The sequence below is a fragment of the Thermobia domestica genome, chromosome 4 (genome assembly GCF_964235325.1).
Source record: "Thermobia domestica chromosome 4, izTheDome1.hap1.1, whole genome shotgun sequence".
NCBI classification, from domain to species: domain Eukaryota; kingdom Metazoa; phylum Arthropoda; class Insecta; order Zygentoma; family Lepismatidae; genus Thermobia; species Thermobia domestica.
This window is the reverse complement of record NC_137457.1, coordinates 292,651,089-292,663,869: the sequence shown is the minus strand read 5'-3', so window position 1 is coordinate 292,663,869 and position 12,781 is coordinate 292,651,089. Positions and strand designations below refer to the sequence as shown.

Sequence of the window (12,781 nt, the reverse complement as noted above, 5' to 3'; positions counted from 1 at the left end):
TCTAGGCCCTGGTTGCTATCTTTGATTTTCCTTATGGCGTATTCCAGCACAAAGTTAAATAATAATGGCGACAACGCATCTCCTTGTTTCAGGCCATTTTCGACGTGGAAGCTCGTGGACAAAAATTTTCCTACCCGGACTTTACTTTGGGATTCACTTAAACATATCTTAATTAATCTAATTAGCTTTCTCGGTATTCCAAGTTCTGTAAGAACGTTGTATAATGTTTCTCTCCTAACCGAGTCGTAAGCCTTTCTAAAATCAATAAATAGTTGATGTACCGGGGTATTGTATTCCCACTTCTTTTCGAGTATTTGGCGAATGGTAAATATTTGGTCGATAGTTGATCGATTTCGTCTAAATCCGCACTGATAATCTCCAATAATTTCATCTGCGTATGGGGTCAATCTTGCTAACAGAATATTTGAAAGTATTTTATAGGATGTTGACAGAAGAGAAATGCCTCGATAATTATTACAGTCAGTTTTGTCGCCTTTCTTGTGAATTGGAACAATGATTGATTCTTTCCACTCTTGTGGCAATTCTTCCTTGTTCCAGATAAGGAGAATGAGTTTGTGTATCTTGTTCCATAATTTTTCGCCTCCAGCTAAAATTAACTCAGCCGGAATTTCATCTACACCCGGAGATTTATGTTTCTTCAATTTCTTTATAGCGTCTTCCACTTCTATTCGATTGGGTTCTGGAATATACGGTTCTGCGGTGTGTATCTCCTTTTCTCCACGCACATTAGTTTTTGGCTGCGTGTTCAGCAAATCGTCAAAGAAATCTTTCCATCTATTTAAGAGGCTATCCGTATCGGTGAGAACTGTTCCGTCAGATTTCTTTAATATATAAGCACGAGATTGATAGCCTTTCTTAAATTCGCTGATCCCCTTATACATGTCCCGAATATTTTTATTTTTACTATTATCTTCAAGTTCCTTAATTTTAGCTTTCAAAAAATCCCGTTTCTTTGTTCTAAAAGTTTTGGAAGTTTCCCGCCTGATATCTGCGAAATTTTGTGTAGTTGTTTCATTCGGATTTTGTAGCCACCGTAATTTTGCCTGTTTTCTCTTCTCTGCTAGTTTAATGCATTCTTGGTCGAACCATGGTTTGTTCCTACGTATTTCCGCGTGTCCCAATTTTTCTATTGCTGAACTTTTAATGCTATCTCTAATTTCAATCCAAGTATCCTCAACACTAGTGCACTCCGAGTCTTCTAAAACCGCGAATCTATTCGAAACTTCAATCTGGTATTCCTCTCTTACCTGGCTCTCTTCTAATTTCTTTAAATTAAATCTCTCTCATATCCTATCGTTACCACATAAAAATTAAGTATAGATTTCCAGCTCAAATATTTCAACAAGGGTTTCAAGCCAATAATTGTCTGCAAGCACAGAAATATAGATTCCACCCAAAGACCAATCAATATAAACTTCGCTCACGTGTTATACAACATGGCCACTTATAAAGAAAAAGACAGCAACTATAAAACATATACCTCTTGTGCAAGGAGTTTGAGGTTCGAACCCAGACTAAGAGGGTTTTATCGTGGACAATGAAATGAAATGAAATCTTTGAGTTTTACGTCCCACGGTTATGCCGGTTAGGCTAAAGGAGATGGTAGAATGAAGAAAGTGGGAGAAAACGGAAGAGCCTCGAGAAAATCCACGAGCACGATTTTTGTCCACCACAAAGTCCACACGGTGCGAGCTGGGATCGAACCAGGGATCCCAAGCACCGGAGGTGAACGCTCTACCACTGAGCCACCGCCCGCCCTCCTCATTTATCGTGGACAACATCATGTCCATTAGTCTTATGGGGTACTTCCGTTTCCTATTATATTAACATACCATCAATTTTTCCTTATCATCCACTTTCATTAAGTACCTGTTCTCATTAGCCAGCACAGTATACAAGTAGGAGTAAAACCAAAGATTTCATTTCGTCCACTACATTTATTCACTAATCTAGTTATTCAATCAAGCACAACGGGTACACAATCCGTTGCCATGTTGATTCTGTTCGAGGCATCGATGTTCTGCCAAGGAATTTTAGTTATCTGCTGGGATATTGTTCGTAAGTCATCAATTCGACTCACCTTTCCTAACGGTATATCTGAAAATCTCTCACTTCCTTTGGAAAGTTTCTTGCGACTTCAATGTAGTTCCTGGAGTAGGCGTATTTAGACAGAGCAAGTTTCAAGTATTTAAAGACATGCTGCCGTTTTACTATCACGCGTAGTTTTTGAAACACGCAGCTGCGAAGTTCATTTTCCCAGACTTACAGTAGTTTGTATCTTTCGAATCGAAGCGATTCCGAAAACAATTTACTAGAACTTTTTTCTTGTTACTATGGGTGGAATCACTTTCCAAGTGTTGTAAACGATCTTTAGAAATATCCTGAATGTGATTAACTCCAGTTTGGTCAGTATAATAACTCAACATTTCATAATCTAACAACACTCACTAAAAAAATTATGAAAAGTACTACAAGAGTATATGAAATAGGGAACAAGAAATCAACACTATTATAGGACGTACTTTAAAAATGTCTTTATTGGGTTTGTGCATTTTATATATTTATTTCTATCTTCTGCAATACCTCGCATTTCATATCCATCCTCTTTAAATAGTCTGATGAAAGTGATCGAATATAAAAGGTATCGACATCAGCTACTAAGATTTGAAAAATCACCTTCGGTGAATTTAAAAACGATTTTTCGAACCTTTGATGTTAAAGTGGTTTCGTACATATTTTACGGTAAAATCTGTCTATGTAGTTCGCCATCAGTTTCACTGAAAAGTAGTCAATTTACATAAAATACATGTATAGCTAATTTGAAACTAAAGCTATTGCAGATTGTAATACATGTACTTCTTGTGCAGGAACTTTGTACTTTGTATTTTCTAAGCAATATACAGTAAAATTTCTACAATATAAAAGAAACTATATACACAGATTGATTGTAAATGATTCATCAGGTTTTAAAGTGAAATATGCCGAAAACTATTAATACAATACTTTTGACCTAATGATGAAACGAAAGGACACATTTGATACTAATTTCTCATATTCGTAATCTTGGCTCGTGGAGACCAATGGAACTATAAGCCTAGTTTCCAAAATAGCGTCTATGCGGCAGAAAGCATTCTGCGTTTTCAAATAAGAGAAGTATTTCTGTACAGTATGCATTCCATAGGCAGTTTGCAACTGTGTCGTCAGCTCAACAAAGCATTTTGAGATGGTATCAACGGTTTAAGAACACTGGATGCCTGTGTAACTGTAAAAACACAACACGTCCAAGTGTTTCTGATGAAACAGTGGAGCGAGTTAGGGCAACCTTCTTACGTAGCCCACAGAAGTCAACACGGCGTGGCAGTCAGAAACTTGATATTCCGCAACAACTAATTGTCTGGAAGATTTTGCGAACCTGACTGCGACTGAAACCGTATCGCGTACAGTTATTGTAAGTGTTACAACCTAATGACTTTGTCAAACGATATGAATTTTGTAATCCTATTCATACGACTTGGAAACGATAGTTTTCGTAACCTTCTCTGTTCGGTAATAAGATGACAACTCTATTTGGGTGGTAAGGTTAATTGCCATAATGTTTGCATTTGGCGTACTGAACAACCACACACTACAACACACGAACAACCGCAACCATATGGCGGAGATTAACCAAAAGTGAATCTGTCTGCAGCAGTGTCTAAATCAAAGATGTGTCCGCTTTTCTTCATATGAGGGTACATTATTCCTCGATATGCAACAGTTGTGGTAGTTCCCACAAAAAAAAAAAAAAAGAGGACTCAGTAACTTCATATTACAACTTGATGGAGCACCGCCTCATTGGCATAACGAAGTGTGTTGCTACCTGAACGAAGAGCTCCTACGCCGTTGGATTGGGCGATGTGTTGAAGATGACCTAACACTTTTCTCACGGTCTCTTAAATCTCCCGATCTGACAGTTTGTGATTTTTCATTTGAAGGTGTGAAAGACACAGTATATGTGCTTCTACTACTACGAACAACTTCGGGTGAGCTCCAGGATCGCATTACACTTGCATTTACGATGATCAGTAGGGATATGATAGAAAGCGAGTGTGGTAAAGTACACTACTACATAGATGTGTGTCGTGTGACGAAAGGGAGCAACATCGAACATTTGCAACAGTATCTGAAACATAAGATAATTTCTGCAAACTTCCATTTATCACTCGTTATTGTATGTGTTACATAATCTTTAACACGGCCTTTAATCTAATGAATCATTTATAATCACCCTTTACGATAAATATGTACCTTTGCCAATCGCACACTATAATTTAAACGTAATGTTATACAACGCTAGTAACTGCAAAATGCTACGGACTATTCTATATTCTTCTCTCCCTTCCATTTTTGACGTAGATGCAAATAAAATTGTCACTTCAAGGAGATGTTTAAACACTTAAAGGGCATCAGAACTGTCACCATAAACTTAGGAACACCAAAAAGTATGAATTCGATACTAATATGGGTCGCTTTCGATTATTGTTACATGTTACCATTCCGTCCCATAGGTGATAATGGAGGCTGAACTTGGGACTGAGGCAGCAACGAGAGTGTCATCAGTCATCTCAGACACACCAAAAACTATAGATTCGACACTAATATTGGTAGTTTTCGATCACTTTTATATGTCAAAACCCACCCACCATTCTAGAAGTGGTAGGGGGGATTTACACTTACTGGGGGGCTTAAGTGGATTTAAACAGTATCGTAACTGTCACCAAGCGACTTAGGGATCCCGAAAACTATGTATTCGACACTAATATCGGTCGTTTTCGATCATGTTCATATGCCACCCCTCCCGTTCCCCCTTGGTGTGCTAGGGTTTTTTTTTACCCCCACAGTACTCCTCTCCAGGTTGTAATATGTATACCAAATTTGGTTAAAATTGCTCCGGGCGTTCCAGAGTTATGCTGGAACATGTATTCGTTTATATTTATCTATTTAATCTATTTATATTAGGGTGACCAGATTCTGACAAGCGAAAAGTAGGACACCCTGTATAATAGTAATTATAGTTTTCTGCATCGGCAAAACGCATATCCTTATTTCATTTACGCTAACTTTAACTTTATCATTCATTTCAGTTAAAAAGAAAGAAAGGTACTCAACAAAAATACTGAAGGAATTCAACAAACTCTAAATACTTTCATGAATGACGAATACAAGATTGATGAAACAATTTAAAACAATTTGCTTGATAACATAAAGGAGTCACTTTAGTGAAAAAGAAAGAATGTTGAAGCATGAAATTTTAATGGAACAATAAAATGTGATTCGTCTTAACGGTTATTCACCCATTACCTTGCAAACTTTCTCCAAAAATGTTAAATTATTTTCATTAATATGTGACATCTGTTTACCAACAAAACATGAGTACAGTGCTTGGTGACTTACATTTCGTTTGAATGTACAGCGCTCAGTAAGTTGTTCTTTTACAAAATCATGTCAGGGAATTCACTATCGGTACAATCAGTTACTATTAGGTGTTTAAGACGTTCAGTATTCAACTGAGATTTCTTATCAGTCCACATATTATTCATTATAGAAAATAATTTCTCAGCCGGAGCATTTGTGGCAAGAAAGCACATACTGAACTCCACAATATCACATACTTGGGAATATGGAATTTAATTTTCTTCAAAATATTTGAATAATTCACTCCATCTTAATTTATCCTATCCTTAATTCAGCAGTGTTCCATTCTTTAATTTTACAGAAGTAACACACTTCTTTACATTTGTAATTTAATCAAACAGGCAGGAATCGTTTGCTTCTTTCTGACTATTTATTTGTGTACTTCAAGCTGCTTTGGATATTATCCCAGTTAATTACTGAATTAACTTTCGTCCAATTCAAAATGGTAATGTCTGGGAAGGATGAGTAATAACACTGGTCAAAATACTCAATACAAGGTGAATAAAATGAGCACACATATTTCTTAAAATTTGATACACATACTATCCTATTTTCTTCAAGATTTTTTTTTTTTTTTTTTTTTTTTTAAGTTATGACTGAACTAAAAGAGGGAGAAAAACACAGCTGTATCTGTCAATCAATTTTGCTTTGAGTCTGTGACCAATGCTGAACCATCGAAACATATGAACCTTCAAACATCGAAACATACTGACTTTTAAGAAAATGAACAAAAGTCACTAAAAACTGATGCCTGGCTGTGAGTAAAATAGACCCATATTTCAGACAGAGGTAATTGAAAAACGTTGTAATGATTATGGGACACTTATCCTGTGATAGAAAAGACATCTGTAAGGCTGGATATAGTTTAAGTATAGGATACGTTCTATAGCTGGCAACAAAGAAAGCCATCTAGTTTACTGAAGGAAAGGAGTTTCGGGTAAAGAAATATAGTCACAATTAAACAATAAAGAATTCTTGCAGGCTGTACATAGCCCTGCCTGTCACACTTCACACCAATGTACATAAACAAGTAACACTACTGAAGAAAGTGAAAATACTCCGCACTGCAAGTCGCAAATGGGTGAATCAAATTAATTTATATTATAATCAAATAATTTGATTTGTATTATAATTAATCAGACATGTAATTAATATTTGCGCTTGTGGTTTACTTTATTAATGTACAGTGAAACTTCCTGTACGTCTAAAGACTTTTTGAATGGACTTTCGAAGTGTGGTATTATTTTAGGGAATGAGGGAAAATTTAGACCAGCACGATGGAACTTCTACTTAACTTGGTTAGCATCACTGTTGTAACCTGAAACCTTTTCTATCTTACCGGTATCTTAACAAGGCCTTCTCACTAAAAACAATGTATTGCAAAACAATGGTTTGTTGATTGTTCTTCTTTCCTAACACACTTCTTTCCTAACCTACTTCGCAAGACGTAATCAAACCCTCCTGCCAATACATAGAATCGGTCCTTTCCATTCCCAGCACACGCATTCTGAGATGCACTTGGTTTAATTAGAGCAGGTTGCTCGAAGATCCAAAGAGTCGATATGCGTTGTCTCAAAATGGTGCATCTATACGAGCTGAGAGGCGACATAATTTGATGTCATTGTCTGATTTGTTTGTACGTGCCATCAGACAAATTGGGTCACTCAAAGTCAATGATTGGTGACGCAGAAAAGACTTCATATGTCGTGAACACAATGCAAGTATAAGCAGTGTCGCAAAACAGTTCCGGACGTCCCACGACAAGGTCTGAGACAGGAGACCGCTGAAAAGATTGGTATGCTCAAATCACAATCAACCGGCGCATGTCACCCATTAGGAACTCCAAACTCCGACGAGGACATCCCTCTCCATCCAGACAATCTGAGCAAAGCTGCAAGTTTCAGGATTCCATGGAAGAAGGGCTCATACAAGCGTACAGTAAGATCACTTGAATTAACTAGTCACTTCGACTGGTACGGTGTAACGCCCACAAAATACAGACAGTGGACCAATGGAAGACTATGATATAAAGTAGTGAATCAAGACACAAAGGTTACGATATGGGAGATTTTGAGTGTGGCGCCACGCCACACTGCGAACGTTTTTTCAGCTGACTGTGTTGTACCCAACAGTGAAATTTGGTGATGGTATCATTTCTGCCGGTATGGAGTGAGTCTACTATTTGATGTCTCTGGTAGCATGAACATCGTACAGTACCTGAACATTTTGAAGAACTTACTTGCTTCCCACACTCTGGCAGTTCTACGGAGTGGATAAATTTTCTTACCAGATGACCCTGTTCCCTCCGTTGTTGCGAGGAAGTAGACGATAATCCTGTGCAACGAATGGACAAGCCAGTTTAAAATTCCAACCCCAACTCCATTCCAATCTTTAAACACTTATGGGATGAATTGATAATTCGTCGGCAGTACTGACTGTCGCCTTCAAAGGAGGATTGGACGACCATAAAGCCTGATGTTTATCAAAAACTAGCAAGCCTTCTCACGAGGGCGAATGCTAAGATCTAGGCAAATGGATGACCAACACCTTACTAGGTAAGTTGTCACCTTAAGTTCTCACTCTGTAAGCTAGTGGTCTGCCCAGCGACTTCTTGGGGAGTAGTGTGCACCGACTAATGCTTTCTTTATCTAGCAAACATACTGTTTATAACTAACAATGCAACACTCCGAACGTTCCACTTTCGTTGTTGTGTTACCAGAAGTGTCGAAATTACTTTCATTTAAATAAAGTAATAATAATAAAAACTATTCTACAAAGTCACAAATGGATAAGAGCTTACCATAGATCCTTCGGCTTTTCTCTTCTCCGCTTGCAACCGTTCCTCTTCTTCATCTTCGTAGTCAATTCCTTTTGATTTCGCTACCTGCTTTAGACGCTTTTGACTTTCCTGACATTGAGTACGAAAACTGTGAACGTTCTGCAGCTGGATCACGCAGTTTCTACATAGCATCTTGGGAAATGGATCCTCTTTCTTCACCTATTAACATTGCGAACAAGAAAAAAGATGCATATAGATACATACATTAGAAGCGGATCTTTGTTAAGGGCCAGAGAGGCCGGGCCCCACCAAACATGTTGTGAAACGTATGCAATTTTATTTTGTTTTCATTATTTATTATTATTACTGCAAAGTTTATACAATAGTTAGTACATTGGGTACGTTGTATTCCCTTAATTTGAACTAATAATACTTTTTATTATTATTATTATTATTATTATTATTATTATTATTATTATTATTATTATTATTATTATTATTATTATTATCAATGGAACTTCCCGCATGAGCTGCCTCTGTAAAGCAAACAGCTGAACACGACACGACTCATATTGATACTAAATACCTCTCGAAATAGAGAAGGTATTAGGCCAGTGCCTCTCCACGAATTCAACAACAGTAACTGTCACGTGATCGAGTTCTTCGTTGAATTCTCATTCTCATTATGTTTGGGCCACTAAGAACCGATCCACTGCCAATAGTAAGACGTATTCTATAGCGTGTCAAAGTTCGATTATTGCGGTTAATACTAAATTGTTTGGTGGAGGAGATACGGTAGTGTGATTTTAAAACGAACACAGTGGATTGTTAATTGAAAACTTCTTTTTATTCATTAAATATAGATTTTTTTTAAAAAAACTGGTAGGGTTTATTAAAGGTTAGGTGCTTATCACATTTTCTTAGTCTGATGGAAAGATGAAGAGGACTTTCTGTAATACGTGGTTTAGTCATATTTAACAATGCATGAAGAGAAGCAAAGTTTACTGTAATTTTCTTGTATTATTTGGTGGGAAGAAAGATTGTGGACAACTACAGGTTGTAAGGATGTAAAATATTTCAGTGGAAAAAAAAAGAAAAAAACGAACGAAGTGTACTACTCTTAGCAAATGCCTGTAAACACAAAACGTTTGGGACTGTCAACATTGCTGCAGATTGACCCTGCACAGAGAAATTTAATTCAAAAACAACGAATTAAGTTACAAAAAATAGACGCATATCAAACGGAATAGTAGAGTGCTTAAAATTTTGTGCAACTCATGAGTTAGCACTGGGGGTTCACAATGAAAAGCAAGAATCAGCTTTTCGTGGAAATTTCTTAGATTTGTTATTTCTGCTCCGTAATAATGACAGTGTGTTAGATGATCACTTAAACATCACAAGTACTTTTGTGTGTAAATATACGTCACATATACAAAATGAACTGTTAGAATGTATGTATCAGGTGTACATTCAAGAACTGGTCAAAGATTTTCGCACTGTCAATCTTCTTCATGTGCAGGCGAACAAAAGAACAGACATTACCTGTAAAAGTCAACTTATTATTTTGCAATATATTAAGAGTCTTCATCCCGGCGAAATTAAAATACCGCTAATTTTACAGTAATTATGTGATATCTTCAAATAGATAAAAGATAATTGAAATTGGAACAAGAGCGCCCTAGACAATATTATTTTGCGTGAGGTACCGTTATCACAAGTCACCTAGTGGCTTTCCGTTTTCAGTTGTTCAGAAACGCGAAAATAAATGCCGATTTTCAAAATGGCTCGAAATCGAAAGCAGATAAGTGAGTCGTGATAACGGTTTCTCATGAAAAATAATATTGTCTAGGGCGCTCTTGTTCCATATTTCAATTATCTCTTATCTATTTGAAGATATCACATAATTTCTGTAAAATTAGCGGTATTTTAATTTCGCCTGGATGAAGACTCTTAAGGAGAATAAACCTGCTGAAAGTTTCCTTTCCTTGGAAAATGTTCGTAGTTGAAGTTCGTAGTATGGACTTAGTGAGGTTCTGAAAAAAAAAAAAAAAATGACTCTCTCAATGTTCATGTTTTTTGCTATTGTTAACTTGTTAATGTTTATTGCTTTGCTTATAACCTGAGTTGAAATTAGTTATTTGTATATTGAAATAATGGTATTTTAATTGTATTTTTGGTAGACCGGTGCAAATGAAGGTAGGAAGGACACGTCATAACCGTTACAACCTTTTGCATTACGTTACTTGTAATTAATTACAGTAGTTTCTTTTTTATGGATTCCTTTCTTTTGTACTTTTATCTTGGCGATTTTCTTTGATATATAATTAAATCACGACTGTTTCATTACTCATATAACAGATTGAAATTTTATTTATTTCGCAGGATGCCAACTAACAAATTTTACTCATTTAAGAATATTCTGGTTAAATGTACAATACACGATCCAGCTGCGCCTTGATAAGTAGGACCGCTTTAAAAGGCTATAGTACGGTAGAGTAGAATAAAGTAGGGCAGGGTCAGCTTAGCTTAGGGTTAGAGAAGTTTGGACTCATTTTGTTAAAAGTGTTAATTACTCGTTTTACCGTAACGATACTGACTGCAGCGGACATCGTAAACACCCGAATATTCTTTCGTAGATATGCTACTTTAAGAATAATTTTAGCATCACGCGAGAAGACGGTTCTACCATTTTTTATAAATATATTCAGGTTAGGGTAGAGCTTCGTATTTCTTTTAGCAGAGCATGCAGACAATTAGGAGCTCCATTACTACTTGCAGATTCACTTTAATAGGGCTCAGTATAAATACGGTGTAAACGTACAGCATACAAACTACGGTATTTATTCTGAAGTGGGGCGTCCGCTTTCGCCATGTTTTTTCGCTGTTATCTCCTTTCCACATTTTCTGCAATTTGTTATTAGGTTCATTAATGCGTGCTCTTCACAAACTTTTAAAAGGTTTTGCTCGTTATCAACGTATTGCTTCACAAATATTAAAACTGTTAGTTCATTGCCCTTGTACATTCGCCATATTGATAACAAATGCTCGTTACTTTCCCACAATGCAACTGTTCGGTTACCTTGCGCCAAGTAGTTCCCTTCGCTCGCCGTATAGTCCCATGCTTATAACCGCTTATATACAAGAAATAAACAGATTTTTCCAGACCCTTATATATTTTCAAGCACACAAACGATCAAATTATCCATCTTTCCTGTAAATTTTAAAAATTTTGCTGGAAACAGACGCCCAACTTTGGAACTTAACCCCAAACTACAGTCCATAAAACACGAACCAATTTGTACTAGGTGGCAACTAAAAAGCACACATGCTATCTATCCGAGTCTAGGCAGAAGCGCAGTAGGGGATCCGAGCTGTAGCGAAGGAGATGCATCCGTAGGGAGCAGGCGCGTTAGCGGCGGGGAGGTATACGCATAAATGAAGATCGTGAAAGAGCACATTTACACGTACAATACTTTCACTATCATTCAAAATTTTCTATATGCCATACACTTGACAGTAATTACTTCTATTCACACTCTCATTCCTTCATACAGAATGTTTCACATCGTAGTTTACCTATAAATTATTTGGTAAAACCATCTCCTCAAGTGAACCCATAATTTTAAGTGTCTACATGGAAGTCATGTATAAAATTTTCAAAACCTGTATATACATGTACAATGGCTTGCCAAACGTGATTTACGGCTGAACTTACAATTATTTTTAATTCCTCCTTCATCATGTTCAACAAACTAGAATTCGCTTGCCTGACTCTGCGAGGAAACAATTCGATAACATTCTTATTCTGAAGCAGGCACAAACGACATGTGTTTTGAGGAAAAACTGATTCCATGATTACTTCAAAAATCCACACTTGTATAAAAATTAAATACACACACACATAAGCATATGATATAAACAGACTAAAGGAAGTAAACATCTACATTGAACTTCTTTCTCACTTTCTCTCTCTCTCTCTCTCAATGTTTTGATGCTCCAGGAACTCGTTCACTGAGCAATCCAGTCGATAAAATGGGGATCTATACTTGTAGAGATGAATGGTCCAGAACAAAGCCGGGAACGAAATAAGTAAACACAATCGAAGCAATCACTTCATGTGGAACACTAACCATGTCGAAGACACTATTTACTACAAGCTGCTATGAATATCAAAAGCACTGCACTGTAGTTCACTTTGACAACATTACAAGTCGTGATTGTTCACTATGTAATATTGTAGCAAATGATAAAAGAATGAAGTGGTTTTTGTTAGCTAGTAAGAAAGACACTGTTATGGGACTAGTAAAATAAACAGAATGAATGACTGTGTTGAGTATCGGACCAGGCGTTAGAGAGCACTGAAAGGTCAGGTGGTCAATAGAACCTTCATTATCTCCACATTAACAGAAACCTGAGGGGCACTGCTAGTTTATATTGTTGGATAGGAGTCTGAGCAGTATGAAAACGAAGGCGAGAATATAAGCAATTATGTTTACTTATCCAATTATGAGGGGTCTCCCATTTCTT

At 36.8% G+C, this 12,781-nt stretch overlaps 1 protein-coding gene across 3 annotated transcripts in view; it reads right to left on the bottom strand.

The window, feature by feature from the left end:
* The window catches only part of LOC145684173 (uncharacterized), a 39,056-nt gene extending 26,811 nt beyond the window's left edge, over window positions 1–12,245 (bottom strand). For all 3 annotated transcript variants that reach the window (XM_081756167.1, XM_081756166.1, XM_081756165.1), the window contains exons 1-2: window positions 11,970–12,245; window positions 8,276–8,473 (exon numbers count right to left, since the gene is read on the bottom strand). In XM_081756167.1, the coding sequence (XP_081612293.1) occupies window positions 8,276–8,473; window positions 11,970–12,194 (423 nt within the window). In that variant the 5' untranslated portion in view covers window positions 12,195–12,245. The remainder of the gene's footprint in view (window positions 1–8,275; window positions 8,474–11,969) is intronic.
* Between the last annotated feature and the right edge of the window lie 536 nt (window positions 12,246–12,781).